At 37.8% G+C, this 17205-nt stretch overlaps 1 protein-coding gene across 5 annotated transcripts in view; it reads right to left on the reverse strand.

Annotated features, from left to right (window-relative positions):
- LOC103176974 (SRSF protein kinase 2) overlaps positions 1-17205 on the reverse strand; it is a 61330-nt gene that overhangs the window by 20347 nt on the left and 23778 nt on the right. For all 5 annotated transcript variants that reach the window (XM_007890870.2, XM_007890868.2, XM_007890871.2 and 2 more), the window contains exons 3-8: positions 14594-14702; positions 11307-11394; positions 9854-9941; positions 7258-7364; positions 5366-5531; positions 1362-1387 (exon numbers count right to left, since the gene is read on the reverse strand). In XM_007890870.2, coding sequence (XP_007889061.1) covers positions 1362-1387; positions 5366-5531; positions 7258-7364; positions 9854-9941; positions 11307-11394; positions 14594-14702 — 584 coding nt within the window. The remainder of the gene's footprint in view (positions 1-1361; positions 1388-5365; positions 5532-7257; positions 7365-9853; positions 9942-11306; positions 11395-14593; positions 14703-17205) is intronic.

Below are 17205 nucleotides of genomic sequence, written 5' to 3' on the forward strand. Positions count from 1 at the left end.
GTGACAACAATCATTGGCTAAAACACAGCTCTAAAACAACGTTCATTGTAATCTTATTGCGCTTAACGTGGTAACAAATAACCATCGCGACAATTATTAGGATAGTAAAACTTTCAAATAAAAAAAATTAAGAGTAAAATACTCATTTGTTCGGTATAACTTTTTTTAAAAATTGTGTCACTCAATCTATGACCGTATGCGGGACACTGCTGTGCGCAATTGGCTGCCACGTTTCGCCCACAGAATATACAGTCAATCTACTTTATAATATATTCTATGAAGCACTTTGAGACATCTCAACAAAGTGATCAGGCACCATATCAAATGCAAGTATTATTATAATAACTATTTGTAAAATGCTACTTTGCCTGTTAATTTCTTCCCTTTATGCATATTCCGCCTTAAAAACTACATAGAATTTAAAATCTGATTAGTAAATCAATCCTGCTCCCCAAATAATATGAATTACGACAAAGAACGCAAAATAGGGCTTTAGAATTGCTCTTCAAGTAACAACTCAAGTCTGTGTTGCAGCTATGCTGCACCACCGTTGCAGGCCAAGCAAATATGCCCCTAACCTCTGGAATGGATCTCCTCGTCGCTCCCCCTCTCTATATATCTTTAAATCTGCCTAACCACCTCGCTCTGCTGCCTCGCCCAGCGTCATCCAATATAAGGCGACATCCTACATAAATGCCTTGTCTTGTTGCCTTACTGGGAGTTTTGGGATAAGTAAAGTTTTTGGAATAGACTCTTCATAAAATTTAACTCAAAGGTCTGACCGTGGAAAGGTTCAGCCGCAGCTGATTCTACTACATTAAATATTTTCATAGTGGCTGCCCTGATTTTGCCACTACAGCAAACTTCACATAAATCGCATCAGTTGGGACCATACATTCAATATGACTTGCGCAAAGTATGAGTTAAGTCAAACCTGAATAGATTATAAACTCTTGAGCAGGATTCAGGCAGATATACTATTTAGGTGATTATATGATTTATACAGATCAGATTCATGCGAAAGGCAAAATACTGCAGATTCTGGAAATCTGAAATAAAACCTCTCTCCATAGATGCTGCCTGACCCGCTGAGGGTTCCCAGCAACTTCTGTATTTATTTCAGACTTATGCGAGTTTTACTGTATCAATTTAAAATCAACAGATGCAATCATGGAATTTTCTGACTTTGCAGTTTTTACAAAAGGAAAAATATTGTACAAGATATTCCCGCCAGTAACAATGTCGCTTTAAACAAATGAATGTTACCCGTTAATACTTTACTTCTGAAGTATTTTACTTGGAAAAGAGCCTGAAATTCAAACATTCTCTGAACAGCAAAAACAACCACACAGATTACTCACCGGTTTCTGCTGTGGAGCAGTGCTGACTGCAAGAAAACAAAGACAATTAAACTAATCACTACATGCAGACTCTGAAGGCTTTGAAGATAAAACAACTAAAACCGTGAAATTAGGAATGTGGAAATGAGAATGATGTACATTCTGCAACAACCGAAAAATCAATCATATCCATGTTGAAATGGTGCCATCAGCGAAGATGGATAAGGAAATTGATTTACATCTAATTATTTATCACTGAATAGTTCTAGTCGATGTGAAGCTATTATGAACAAAGTTGACTGAATATTAGATTCCAACTCAAGTGTATTCGTCTGCAAGTCAATATAGGATTCTAATCTAATCTTCAAAATGGCATTCATGCTTCAGAAGAGTTTGTAGAAGAGGAACAAGAGTGGTTCCAGAATTAATAAGGAGAGACTCGCAGAGCTGAAATGTTTTGGATTGGAGAGAGAGAAAAAAAAGATTGAGGGGATGCATAAACCTTAAATAAGTCTTCAAAATGTTAGTAGGCCTAGATAAACACGTAGGCATCCCACTTTCCTGACCTCTTTTTGCGGTCAAATCACTGAATTGTATATTATAATACTTGATTAAATTTATTCTGCAAGGACAGAATAAAATAATTTTTAAAAGCAACGAGCTTCAGCAAAATAAGTGATTGGAAATAATAATCCTTCTCTTGAGTGGCAAAACAGACGCCAGCAAATACGTTTGTCAATTAGCTCCTTCAAATTGTATTGGAGGCTGCTAGGTTAGGGGGTCATAATACTGCTGGCAATTCAACATCATTACTAATCCAATTTACGTACAACATCCCATCAACATACCACATCCTTCCCTCTTCAACAGTGCCCTGTAGGTTACAACTCACAATGAGTAAAACAACAACAGTTTGCAATCTGGGAACCAGACAATGAACAGGAATTAATTTAATTGCATCCTGAATTGAAATCAAAGGAAGAAAAGTCTCAGATAACTAGCAGTTCCACGGTAGAAAAATAAAAGTTTTAAATGCACCTCCATAGAAATCAACGGTGTTTCTTCCCCACTCTAACCCCCACCCCCAACATGTGCCTTTATGCGCCATTACATACATCGTCATTCTGACAGTTACTAGGAATGTAACACAAATCAGCTAGAAGATAAAGGCACAAAAAAGTGATATATGTAATTAATGAAAATGACACCTCAAAGGCTATTTGGGTATAAAGAACTCAATGATGAATATAAGGTAAAGGTAGATATTAAATTATGCACTGGAGTTCTCAGCTCTATAACTTTGCCATTTGCAAATATTTTCCTTTAAATTGCAATTTTTCTTCAGTATTAATCTCCTCTATAACTCCAGACATTTAAATCAGAATATTGCCTAACAAAGGACTGAAAATAACTGAGGTGCCAATTTGTCTTCAGAAAACAAAGTGGTGAACTGTCATACAATTTGCCTAATGAATTATAGGCAAAACAAGTTATTTAATATTGTATACAATTTAATATGCAAGTTGAATTTTTGTATAGCTTAAATCTAAGTCAATTACAAAGTGGGAGTGGAGGGTAATTAACATGGCCATGAGCACAGAATTGGTAAGATGGGCAGGACAGTGAATACTGTGAATTAAATGTATGAAATTTTAAAATATTTATTTTCTGGGACTCTTCTATAGACATGCACAGATAATACAATAATCATCCTTCAGGAATTAGTGCCTCACAGCATTAGAAACTGTTTTTTCACTTGTGTGTGAATCAAGCTCAGCTTAACAGAAGGAAAGGCTCCTCAGTCTGTAAATACATTAGAATACATTAGAATGTACAGCACGGAAACAGGCCACTCGGCCCAACTGGTCTATGCTGGTGTTTATTATCCACGTGAGTCTCCTCCTGCCCTTCCTCACTAAACCTTCAAGCATAACCTTTTATTCCTTTCTCCCTCATGTACCTATCTCACTTTCCCTTAAATACATCTATGCTATTTGCCTCAACAACTCCTTGTGGTAGCATGTTCCACATTCCAACTGCTCTCTGTGTGAGGAAATTTCTTCTTTCTTCCCTATTTGACCTATCTGTGACTATTTTATATTGATGACCCCCTGGCTTTAGTCTCTCCCACAAGTGGTAACACCTTCCCTATGTCTACCCTATCAAAACCTTTTCATCATTTTAAAGAACTCTATCAGGTCACCTCTTTTCAAGAGAAAAGAGTCCCAAGTATGTTCAGCCTTTCCTGATAGGTATAACCTCTGGAATCATTCTTGTGAATCTCCTTTGCACTCTCTCCAGTGCCTCCACATCCCTTCTATAATGTAAGGACCAGACTGCACACAGTATTGTCAGTGTGGTCTAACCACGGTTTTATAGCAGTTTATAACATCCCTGCTTTTCATTTCTATCCCTCTAGAAATTAATCCCAATGCCTGGTTTGCTTTTTTATGGCCTTATTAACCTGGGTTTTAGTGAATTGTATATTGTGTACCCCTAGATCCCTTTGCTCCTCTACCCCATTTAAGTTTTTATTTTCCACGATATACGTGACTTCCTTACTCCTTCTACCAAAATGTACCACCTTACACTTTTCTACATTGAAATGCATTTGCCATTTAAATGCCCACTCAGAAGGTTTATTGATGTCTTGCTGTAATTTGTTGCAGTCCTCCTCTGTATTAATTACTCCCCCAATTTGGTGTCATCCACAAATTTTGAAATTGTCCTGCTGATTCTCGAATCCAAATCATTTATGTATATTGTGAACAACAATACCGAACCTTGTGGAGCACAATTGCCCACCCCCTGACAGTCTGAGTAGCTATCCTTTACCCCTACTCTCGGTTTTCTGTTTTGCAGCCAGCTTGCTATCCATTCTGCTAGTTTTCCCTGAATCCACATGCTCTGAACCTTATTCATTAGTCTACTACGTGGTACCTTATCAAACGCCTTTTGGAAATCTAAATATATTACATCTACCGCATTGCTCTCGTCTACTCTTTCTGTTACCGCTTCAAAGAATTCAATGAGGGTGGTCAAGCATGACCTTCCTTTTTGAAATCCGTGCTGACTATTCTTTATTGTGTTTTCCATTTCTAGATGTTTTTCTATTACCTCCTTCAGTAAGAATTCCATTATCTTTCCTAACACCAATGTTAAGTTGACAGGTCTATAGTTCCCTGGGCTTGTTCTATCTCCCCTTTTAAATATAGGTATAGCATTAGCTATCTTCCAGTCCTCTGGCACCACTCCCTTTTCTAATGAAAATCACTATTTTCTATGTGCCTCTGCTATCTCTTCCCTCGATTCTTTTAATATACGCAGGTGCAATGCATCTGGACCAGGGGTTTTATCCTCTCTGAGTTTCATTAGTTTTTCAATTATATCACCCCTTTGTATCTCAAATGTATTTATATTATTTTCGATCTCTTCTCCTGCAATGTCTATCTGATCCGTCTCCCTGGTGAATACTGAGGCAAAGTAATTATATAATATTTCTGCCATTTCGCTGTGAGTTCATCTTGTCCATCCCTTAGTGGCCCTGTTCCTATTTTGATTTTTCTTTTGTTATTTATGTCTGTAGAATATTTTACTTTGTCTTTTTATAATCCTTGATAATTTAATTTTGTAATTTCTCTTTGCCTTCCTAATTGTTTTTTTGACTATTTTTCTGACCCCTTTGTATTTTTTTGTCATGCTCTCCCTTGTTGTATACATACTTAGTGAACGCCTCTTTCCTGAGTCTCAACTTTGCCCTTATGTCTTTATTCATCAATGGTGTCATGAAATGATTCAGGGTAATCTCAAGCCAGTTCCAAATGGATGTCACTTCAAAGCACAAAACTGCCTTTATATTGGTACCAATTAGCAATCTCACTTCGCGAAATGGGTAGAATGTGTGGTCTGGAAATAGATCATTCTGGTGTAAGCGGGGATGCAGTATGACTCAGAAACAAAGCACTCAAACAGAAAATTTTACCCAAACCATGACAAAATAAAATATATTGCTTAGGACGAGTTACCTGCTGAACCAGACGGTGGTGGAGCACCGGCCTTTTGCCATTCTGTAGCTTCGACAGCCATTCGCCGAATATAGGATTCGTCTACACACATTAAAATATTTTCTGGTTTTATGTCTGTGTGGATGATCTTGCATTTGCTGTGTAGATAATCTAAACCCTGTAACACCTGTAAGAAAATGAAGCAGCAGCATATAGAAGACCTTTAAGAAACTGGTTCAGTTATTTTGGTACAGTAAGCAATACAAGTATTCCATCTTTCGGATGAGAGGTTAAACCGAGGTCCTGTCTGCCTGCTCAAGTGGACGTTAAAAGATCCAATGCTACTGTTCGAAAAGGGAAGGGAGTTTCTCCTGGTGTCCTGGCCAATAATCCCCCAAATAAAACTGGTCAACCATTTCATGGCTGTTTGTGGGACATTGCTGTATGCAATTGTGCTTCTGCGTTTGCCTCCAAATGCACAGTCACTCCATTTCATGGTAAATCCTGCAAAGTACTTTCAGACGTGCTTCTGACATGATAAGGCGCTTTACCAGTTGCAACAATTATTATTACGATTATTATTATTATTAATAGCTAAATCGCAACATTTACTCTGTTCCAGGAGAGATGTACTCTGACTTCCAATCATTTTAGAAGTTTATTTTTTTCTGACCTGATATAAATGATACCATGTTCATTTACATGCTACACATTTCCAATGTTTTCACTTTTGTTTCATGTAAAAATGATCTTCTGTTTCACCCAAGTTGGGAATTTGAAAAAGACTGAAGCTTACTGTAGCTGCTGCTCATATGAGAGTAATTTAAAAGGAAATTGGAGTAATTCTCAATTTGAGATCAATTTAATAAAGAGGTTTGCAATAGAACAATTATTTTAACCAGGTCAGACTAGCTTCTAAAAATGGCTCTGGGCAACAACAGTAAACTGGATGGTCTCAAGATCTTTTCTCATTCTGAACTGTGCTAACTTAAGACTCAGAATATAGAGGCAAAGCACTGAACAAAAATGTTTGCAGTTTTAAGTAACAGGACCCAAACTACTCAAATTATCCTGAGATACATGTATTCCTGATTTTGTGACTCCCGCCAAGTGAAAAAAAAGAGCCTGGAGTGCCTCACGAAGGGTATCTATGGGAGAAAATGAGGCTTTTGACTCTAGATAGCTACCCCACTCGAATTGTGTCTCCCTGATTAGTAACAGATTGTGGGTAGAGAAATCAAAGTCTCAGATCACTGCAAACTCCAAACTAAAGGATGTAACATGGTAATGAGAGAAATCAGTCATCAATGAGTCTGTCTTGAAATTTTCCCTGATGAAAATTAAGAAAAACCACACCTGGAGAGCATCTTATGAAAAGGAATGTGAAAAGGGGCAAATAACAAATCCAACTTGATTTAGTTTGTTTACCAAGCATAAGATTAATATTCAAAACCAAAAGTGACAGTAACTTGGAAAGAAATTTAATCAATCTAGTTATATTTATGAATAGTAAAAGTACATTTCTGCTCGTCAATTATAATCAAGCCAAACGAAAATGCAACATGTATATAAATACAAGATGCTGAACATGTACTAAAGTCTCCTTTTAAAATTACAATTAGAATAATAAAAAATGTTAAGGCAAACAATTGATCTGGAAGGACAGAAGAATGTAGATTATTTATGGTTTACTTAAAAAATCAACATTGAACATGTTTAATATTTATATATCAAACTAAACACAACTAGTCATCTCATCCTGCAACTACCGACAATCTTTTCAACTGAATTTATCCTCGCCAGAAAAATTATTTTAAGCAATCAACAATCAAATTTGGATGCATTTAGGACGTACAAGGTTAAAATAAAAGTAGTGGGGGCTTTCCGTTTGATAGCTCAACTTTTTCACCAACCTGCTGAATAATACTTTTCACGCAAAGAATAGGAAGTCCTTGATAATTGGACTTGATGATCCATTTTAAAAGGTGATGGCCCAGCACTTCAAACACCATGCAGACATCTGCAACTCAGTCAAGGAAAAATAAAACGTGTGCCCTCAATATTTCAAGTGACTTTACAATTGCAATAGAAGTTTCACAGTTGGCAGGAATCTGTACATTTCCCATAGTTATATTGTGTAAACAATTAATTTCCAAACTGATTTTGAAAAAAAAATAATCATGGGTACATTACTTGGAAAGGTAAGCTTCTTATTAGCATGAAATACTGACAATATATGGCAATGTGTAACTTTTTTTCCCCAAAGCTACTGCAACACATTCCCATTGAACGTGTGGTTTCATATGTATTATATTTTGAATATTACTGCAACAAATAGCTCCTTTTTTTTAATAAAAACATTATTCAGAGAAATGTTGCAGTGGTGGCCAATCTTTTGGTCAGCCAACCAAATCAATTTTACTTTATTGAATTTTTCTTCACTGGTGCCCACCATGGGTATCGAGACTCTACTGTAAACAAGGTATTGATTCGGCGTGGCCTTGCCTGGAGTAGTGTGATTTCAGCAGGCTACCTCTTCATGCCCCAAAAGTGGCCCCCAGGCTACATTATACTGGTCATGGCCATAAATTACACGGTCATAAATGAAGAAAATTCATCCATCTTCTCACCTTCAAGATTCAATTCAGGCCTGCAATTTTACTTCCTCCTCCTGCCGCTACCAGGTATAGATAGTACTGTCCCTTCCTCCAGTACAAAATGTATTTAAAAAAAATGGAGTATTAGATTATCTAAATCTATAAACTGCCATCTCAATCTATATGTTAGTTTAGCTCAGTTGAGGGCACTCTCAACTCTGTTCAGAACCAAGTAGGTTCGGGACTTGAGCTCATATTTCAGCCTGACAATGCATTACTTGGGGAGTGCTGCAATGTTGGATTTGTCATCATTTAGATGAAATGTTAAACTGAGGTCATATTTGCCTGCATAAAGTAGAGTTAAAGATCCCATGACACCTTCAAAATAAAGGAAGTTTCTCCCAGTGTCCTTCTCAACAATTTAGATTAAATAATCATTCACTTTATGGCTACCTGGTTGGACTATGCTGTGTGAAAATTGGTTGCTACATTTGGGACAAATACACAGTCATTACATTTGAACATAATCAACTCTGCACTTGTTGGGAATCTATTCTACCAACCAACACTGGAAATGGAAAGAATATATACAAATAAATTGAACTAAAGATTGGCGTGAATATCTTTCCTTCACCTTAGCGCTCATTGTATTTATCACTATAAATTTTTAGGCTGTGATACAATTTTAAGTATTGCTTGAATGCTAACTAGAATGTGTTAAGGAGAAATATGGAGGTGTTCATCCACCATCACATGCAATTTTGCATATGTAATTTACCACTGCCGAGTAATTTTGAAAATTGGCTAATTCTTACTCCATTTTGTAGCTAAATTATAAAATTCTAATACAATTAAGAAATTATTATTGGTAATGCAACTGAGTGTTACAGGAGCTAATGATTTATTGAAAATGTCTGCGTTCTAGTTTTATTCTGTTCTTTCCCCAAGAGGTTTCACCTTGACTACATATATTGTGAGGCCCTCTATTTTAAACTAAACTATGAATATTTTTTCTCAAATACTGAAAGCACTGTTGACCTTTGAGATGTCTGGTTGCTAATTAAAGCATTAGAATGTGATTAATGTCTTCCAATAAACAGTTTATTGGACTCAAAAAATATGAATTACCAGTGCATTTTGTAATTGTTGCCTGGGTTGCTTGGAAGTGCAAAAGTTCACACAGCCATCACGGAGTAAGATTGTTAACTTATGGCTGCTGATAAACATATCACATCACTATAGTTCTAAGTGGTGAGAACATTTGAAAATATCTACCTAAGGCAGAATGTAGGGGGTTTACTCTGAGAACATATTCTAATTCCACTCCAAGAAAGTCGTTTTTGGTACCAGAAGTATTTTGCCAACAGTTCAGTTTGGTACCAAGTCTCACTGGAAGACCTCAGATTCAGTGCCCCAGCTTGTTCTCATTTGGACCATCTCAGCCCGGGTAGTGACTGAGGTCATGTATGGAAGCTAAGACTAGCCTCAGCCCCTTTGGACGCAAACAACTGCATGAATCATCCAATGTGAGGTGACTCACCCACACTTGGATTAATACCATGCCCACACTAAATGCATACTCAGATGAGGAAAGGTCACACATGAGCTAACGAGAAAACAAAGTCACTACTTCATTGACCCTGTGAAACATTGTTACAATAAAAAAATCTATTTATTTCATCTAGGAAGCATTCCTTTCCAGACAAAGAGAAGTTTCCATGTTTAAGTGGCATACACATGCGGAACTCTGTCTGACTTGGATACTTATAAGCACGGAGATGGTGTCTGCATGCATCAGACATCCGGCTGACCAAAGAAAAGTCATCTGTATCATATGTCCCAAACCATTTTTTGAGAAGTCCATGTATTTTTAATCCCCCCATGCAGATCTTAAGCGATCAGTGAAGGATACGTATTCCATTCATGCCAGAAATTTTGAAATCATCAACTAGCTGTACAACCATGTCCTTGTTGGGATCACTGGGGTCACTTTCGCGTACCTGTAAAATAAAACCAGGTTTGATCAGACTACTCCAGCTCCTGCCATGAACCCTATGAGCATTCTACACACAAATCTTAATAATAATACTCGCTTTTGATGTAGGACATTATCACCAAATGCAACATAATACAGAATGCTGGATAGCTGGCAATTAGCACAATTATGTTTTCAAATCCATTCTGAAATCTAATCAGATCTGAAAGTGATCACATCTTGTATGCCTCTACTTTTTTACTTCTTAATCTGATATCAGCTTCACGCATTAAAGGAAGAGTTTCAACAGAAGATCATATGTGAAGTTTTTAAGTACTTAACTGGCATATTATTCAATATAATTTATTGATTAAAAGCCAGAAGCAAAAGCAACTGGTATGAGCACTAAATATTCAAAGATGCAAGTGGATACTATATCACTGTAAAACATTGCTTTTGTATATAAATTATTCAACAGTATATGAAGTTTTTGCAGTGACCTTGTGACCTGCGAAATATTGAGCAGAATGAATGAACTATGACTTCTTGACTCCAATTGAAATTGGTCACTCATTCATGCTTTTTGTGGGATACTGCTGCGTGCAAATTGTCTACCATGTTTGCCCACAAAATACAAACGGTCACAACAACAACAACAAATTACACTTGTATCGGAAAGACGACCCAGGGCACTGGACAGTCAGGGGATTTTGGACCATTTTACAATATATCCTGTGAAGCATTTTGAGGCGTCTCAATAGCTGATAAAGCGCTCTATCAAATGCAAGGATTATTATAAAGATTACTTGTATTGCATAAAATTATGGCTCACTTTGAGTAGGAAAGTGAGATGACAATGCATGTCATCAAGTAGCAACTCTTGACCAAAAGAATATGCGCAGCAGCTATTTTTATTTTATTTGAATATTATCTCCAAACTAATGCAAAGAAAGATTTCTTAGTTTTGTGTTTTTCTCCAATCAACCTTTTTGGCCTTATTTGCTGTTTTAAACAGTTATAAGTGATATGACAGATTCATACTGTATTTGACCTCTCCGAATCACTCCCTCCAGCAAGTTTTATGTGAGACACTTAAAGCACATGGTCAGACCTACACTAACAAGTCAAACCTCAGTTAATTGTTTGTCATTAAATTGTCAGAAGTGCAATTGGGTCAGCTGCATTAGAATTGTTATTGCCAAATGCAACAGAATGATCATATTGTCTACTAATGGCATCTATTGTATAATATTATAACTGCTGTGCACAAATTGGCTGCCATGTTTGCCTACAAAATACACACATCAACAAATTCTTAACAAAGGTCAAATGGAAAGATAGCTCTGTCATCAACACCAATCACTACGAGAGTAGATTTGGTGATACTTACACATCTGAGTAATTTAATTTCATCCAGGGCTGTTTCTGTGTAATGTTGGGCGCTCTTTACCACTTTCATGGCCACAAACCTTTTTCCTCTGCAAAAAGAATGATTTGATCGTTGAAATTTCAAAACACAGAGGAAAAAAAAATATTTCCTTGAAGTTTCTCATCACAATCATTGTTACAAAATTAGGAGATACTGTAATACCAACACAGGGATATAATACTAGCACAGACATAATGGGTATATTGTGTGCTGCATGATTCTAAGATTAATGTAGGAAGAGAGCAAACCAAGAAATGCATAATATTTAGACACTATTACCAGCTGGTGCTTTAAAAAAAACTAGAAGTTGGAGCAGTGTTCTCAAAAAAAGAAATGGCAGCCACATAGCACAGAACTTTCCATCTAGGACTGCTCGATCCTTCAGGGAATTGGTTCACAGGGTTGAGGAGGACAACAACAACTTGCATTTATATAGTGCCTTTCAGGCAGGGCAGCGTCTCAGATATCTTAATAGAGCTGGGGAGAGGGAGGAGCAAAACCGTACGCATGGTCAAAGAGAAAGAGGGGAAGGACGAGGCAAGACGGAGAGATCGAGGGAGAGAATTCCAAAGCTTCAGGGCATTATGGCTGGAAATGCGGCCGCCGATGGTGGAGTGCAGGGGACAAGGAACACGCAGGAGGCCAGAGCCAGCGGTGTAGTGGAGCGCGTAGAGAGGTGGTCAGAAAGGTAGGGAGATGCCAGGGTGTGAAGAGATTTGTAGACGAGTGAGAGCATCTTGAAATCTATTCGTTCTGTGATAGGGAGCCAACGGCGAGGACTGGTGTGATGGGGGTACAGAGTTTAGTGCGGATGAGAATACAGGCAGCGGAGTTCTGAATCAGTTATATCTCTAAAAGAGGATGTGTCTAGTTTCCTCATTTTATCTGTAAATAAAAACCTGGAAATTGGGTAAAATGTTCAAAAGGTAGAATACACATTTTTTTTCATTGTTTAAACAATGTTATCCCACACAGAACATAGATAAATTATCATGTAATAATAACAAGGGACTTCATGAGACATTTAACACTTAACACCAATTTAACGCCACTAGTTCCTTCTATAGCATTCTCAAAATGGTACATGAAGACATCTTAAAGTGAGGTGCAAGATTGTTAAGTGAATTCAGTGAACATTTGTTCACACACAGGGGTGCAAAAATGTGGATTGCACTGCATCAGAATTTCACAATTCATGAATCAATTAAGGTGTTTAAATTGAGATAATTAAGATAGTAATAAGATACAGTAGAACCTCTAAATACTGTGCTATAACAGAGCTATAATGCACTTTGGGGAAATTATATAAACAGGATTTAAAAATGTAGCTCTTCCATGGACTAATAAAACATCAAAACAAGCTTGATGGACCGAATTACCTACTCATGTCTCCTTGTTATCGTTAATGGTTTGAAGTAAGGAGCAAGGCAATGTAGAATTGAAAAAAATGAAATGAAAGCATAATAATTTGCTGTCAGCTGCCTTATTTCAATACAGCTCTCAAATTAGGGCCAAACAGTGCACTTGTCCAAGACCCATTCTTGATCCATTTGAAAGAGAGTTTGAGTTTCATTTGAGTTTCATTACATTGTTGGACCACTTGGTTCTTGCCACTTGGTGGAGCTGCAACAAAGTCCCATCAGATTATATTGCATAAATATAAAAAGGAATATCATCATAACGGGGTGTTTGAGATCAATAAATCCCAAATCCCGCTGCATCGAGGCTCGATAGTCAGTTTGCGTGTGCAAATACACAGACAGCCAGTTTGCTCCCAGTGCAGTGGACAATTCCCACCCTAAAGGAAAAAATGTCCATGGACCACTGCTGCCTTCCCAATGCCCGAATAAGTGCAACAACAACAAAATTACATTTGTTTAGTGCCTTTCACATCGGGAGGTCGTCCCAAGGTGCCGTGTTTCGGAGCTGAGCTGGGGGTCAAGGTTAGGGAGGGTGGAGGGCATGGGGGAAGCAGGGTGATTAAAAGCACAATCGAAGAGGAGGGACTGTGGGATGGAGTTCCAGAGGGTGGGGGCAGAGTGGCAGAAGGCCCACCCGCCCATGGTGGGGCAGGCAAGGCGGGGGACGTGAAGCAGGCCGGAGCCCGCTGAGTGGAGGGAGTAGGCAGGATGGTAGGAGGTCGCAGAGATAGGGGGGAGCAAGACCATGGAGGGCTTTGAAAGTGAGGACCAGGATCTTGAACTGCATCCTCTGTGTGATGGGAAGCCAGTGGAGTCAGCCAAGAATGGGGTGATAGGCTCACGGAGCCTAGTGCGGGAAAGGACATGGGCTGAAGAGTTCTGGATGATCTGCAGCCTATGGAGGGAAGAGTTGGGAAGGACGATTAGGGTTAGGGTATATTGGTTAAATATGTTATAACCTCTCAAGTTTCACTCCAACAGTTTAAAACACAAGCTCAGTCCTCATCAGAGTAATAGACTAAATACACTTTTTTTTAAAAATTTAAACCCAAAGATTACTTTGAGAATAATATAACCTTCTTATTGTTGTGATGTCCTGTCTTAATGGGCCCCAGAAAACCAGGATGGGTCAAAATATTGTTTGGTTGTGAAAAGAAGAAGACACAACATGTTATCCCTCATTTGCTGAAGCATTGTGAGTTTATCTAAATGAATACAACAAACAAAACATTTAAGATAATTAAAAATCTTTTGGGAAGCTAAAATCTTTTGTGATCTCTCGTCTCCTCCCCGCCATATCGCATTACTATTTTTTTTGGTCAGACACGTGTGGGAAACCAATCACCATGCTTAAGAGTATCCAAACCAAACTTACTAAAACTACTTATAGCATATAAAGAATATACCAGCTATCTTTTTTGGGAGCTTGAAAACAAAAATGTTCCAGTCATTTTCTTCTTTAAGAGAGAGATGAGTGAATTGTGGATAAAGTGAATTAAATAAATAGTTTAGTACCTGAAAGCTTACCTGAAAAACAAGAATTAGACAAAGCAAGAAATGTAAGTGAATTCCTGGGTTATGCAGTTTTTATTGCAAATGTCAAAATGAGTTGAAGGCATAATGATTTCAGGAAGGATTTCAGGCAGCCAACCCATCAAATTTGGGGATCAATGTAAATCAATTTCTTAACCTAATAACACTCAATCCACTTTCACTGACAACCAGAAGTAACGTCAACTTTCGCCTTTTGAAATCCAAACAATGACATTTCCTGATAGACTGAATATCTGGCAACATTTATATCAAATAGATGGCTCAGAGACTTACTGAATGTCCCAGCACAACCATACTGTAGAGAAATGTCCCCATCCTAGTTTTCTAATTACGTGGTATCGCCCATTGAATAGATCCCCAATCTTCACTGGATGGTAGCCACCTGAAACAAAATAATAACAATAAATATTTGCATTTACTGTGCTCTTCCTTAAAAAACGTGACTGTTTTGTAGATAAACGCACAAGTTCTTTGATGAATTGGGATGAGGTAAGAATATTGGCCAAGTCACAGCGAGATCTCACTGTTCTTCTTTGAGATAGAGTCGTATCAAGGGATCTTTAACATCCACTTGACAGGACTTGGTTTTCAACATCTCATTAAAATGACAGGAAAAGATCTAAGTGGGTTGTCCTTGTGGTTGAGCTGGTTCAATCCAAGGAGAGTAAAGCAAGTTAGGCCTGCAGGATTCCAGCACATTGCTGATGGTTCACTAACTTGTCCCCGTCAATGAGTCTTGCAACTGCAGGATGCCTCAACCTGCAAGCTTGAGGTATTCCATGTTGTGTAGTTACCATATTTTAATGAGAATTCACTAACATAAACATTATGTTCTAACACAATTGCAACAGGAAATCATCAAACAAACTAAGTTAACCTACTCAAGAGTACGCTAATGGTGATCAATCTCTTTTCAGATCAATTGAGAGCAATCACTCCCCTCTCCACCCCCCCCCCACCCCCAGTCTCCAGGTTTTTGTGAAAAAAATGCTTTTAAATAAAAACGCATTTCCCAGCAATGAAAACATGTAACATTGAGATCTGCTGGGCTTAGGGGGTGTAATTTTTAAATATTAAAAAAAACCTTGGTTAAGTACTGCCCACCATCCAAGAATTACCACAAATGGAATAAACTCTACTTTGATTTGACAGCAGTGTTGTGTTCAGCGATATTGAACATATCATTAGCAATATACCACAGGAAAAAAACACCCTTAAGCCAAAACATAATGTTGTGCCAACCTGCTTAGTATGAGATAACCTAATTCACTGCTGTACCCAATAGCATCAGTACTTCATCCAGGTTTGATAATAGCTCAAATGCTTTTTTCAGATACAAATAGAATAAAATCTCAAAAGTGGGCGGTGTTCACAAGTCAAGTGATCAATTGTACTTTACTGAAATTCTAAAAACATTTCTGTTGCAGCAAATCTCATAGAGATGCACCTATGGTTTCAAACAATCATTACAAGTATGGGTGTGTAGGAAATGTGGTAGTAGAATAATGGAAAACAGTGGGAGAGCATTTGGGGCCATTTGCACATATTCCACTCAAAGCAGCGATCGAGGAAAACAAATCTGGGTTGAATAAAGAGGAACACAGGCTAAAAAGTTTAAACTGCAGATCTTGACTTTGGCTCAATTATTATGGTTCCCTTTGAGTTCAAGTTCTATCTATCCCTTATAAATGAACAAAAGTATATCAATGGTTGCTAGGAATTTTTTTTTTTACGAGGTTAGTTATCCATCTTCAAGTGGCTGTTAATTTCTGCTACATTTTGTGCATGATGTGCATTAAAGGTTGAATCAATCAAAAGAAAAACTGGTTGTTACCAGGCAAATTGCAAATCCCTCAGCAAAACATAATTTCTGGCACAATACATTAAAGCTTTGAGAATTATTTCCATCTCACAAGGACGATCCTGAGCCTCACTTCTGGAAGTGCTATGTAATGTTTTTTGCAGGTAGGAGACATTTCCAGCTGGTGTAGCAATCCTCAGAGGCTAAATACAAATTCAGAAAGCTGGCTACCATAATAATAATAATCCCTGCGTTTGATATAGTGCCTCATCATGTCTTCAAGACGCTTCACAGAATATACTGTGAAATAAATTGATTGTATATTTTGTGGGCAAAATGTATCATCCCTTCAACTCTGCATCAGGAGAAAATAAACAGTTCAACACTGTTTTAAATTCTCTATTTTAAACTCTTAATGTTCAATGCAAGACAGAGCTTTCAATCCGAGTAGACACTGATCAAATGATAAATAAGTGTTGCATTTGATATACCTTCTTTCAGATCGGGAGGACATCTCAAAGCGCTTCACAGGATATATTGTAAAGTGGAGTGATTGTAATTTTATGGGAGAGCGCGACAACCAATTTGCACACCGATGTCCCACAAACAGCCATGAAGTGAATGGGAGAATTGTTGAGGCAAGATCATAAAATTGGTTTGGATGAAGGCCCTGTGGCTTATCTGAACACTCGCCCTATCATCCCAAACCTTTGAATCTGAGGGAACTCTGATCAACAAACAATGAAATAATTCTTGTATTTGATATAGTGCCTTTCACATCAAAAATCATAGAAATTTACTGCGTAGGAGACCCATAAAGTCTGCACGGACTCTCAGTGCAAGTAATACTTTCAATCCCACTGCCCTACCTATTTCCTTCAAGCCTCTAACCTTCATATACAACTAGTCACCAAGAGAAGCTGGGAATGTCCATACTGGAAAGAGATGGTTCTCATTGAAGGATTCAAGATGCTTAAGGGAATAAATGGAAAACTTATAATATTGTGATAAACTCTTGAAGAATGAGGCATGGGCTCAACCTCAGAACCCAGAGGGTCAATAAGCAGTTTAGATTCAACTACTT

This window comes from Callorhinchus milii, unplaced genomic scaffold (genome assembly GCF_018977255.1).
Source record: "Callorhinchus milii isolate IMCB2004 unplaced genomic scaffold, IMCB_Cmil_1.0 Scaffold5, whole genome shotgun sequence".
NCBI classification, from domain to species: domain Eukaryota; kingdom Metazoa; phylum Chordata; class Chondrichthyes; order Chimaeriformes; family Callorhinchidae; genus Callorhinchus; species Callorhinchus milii.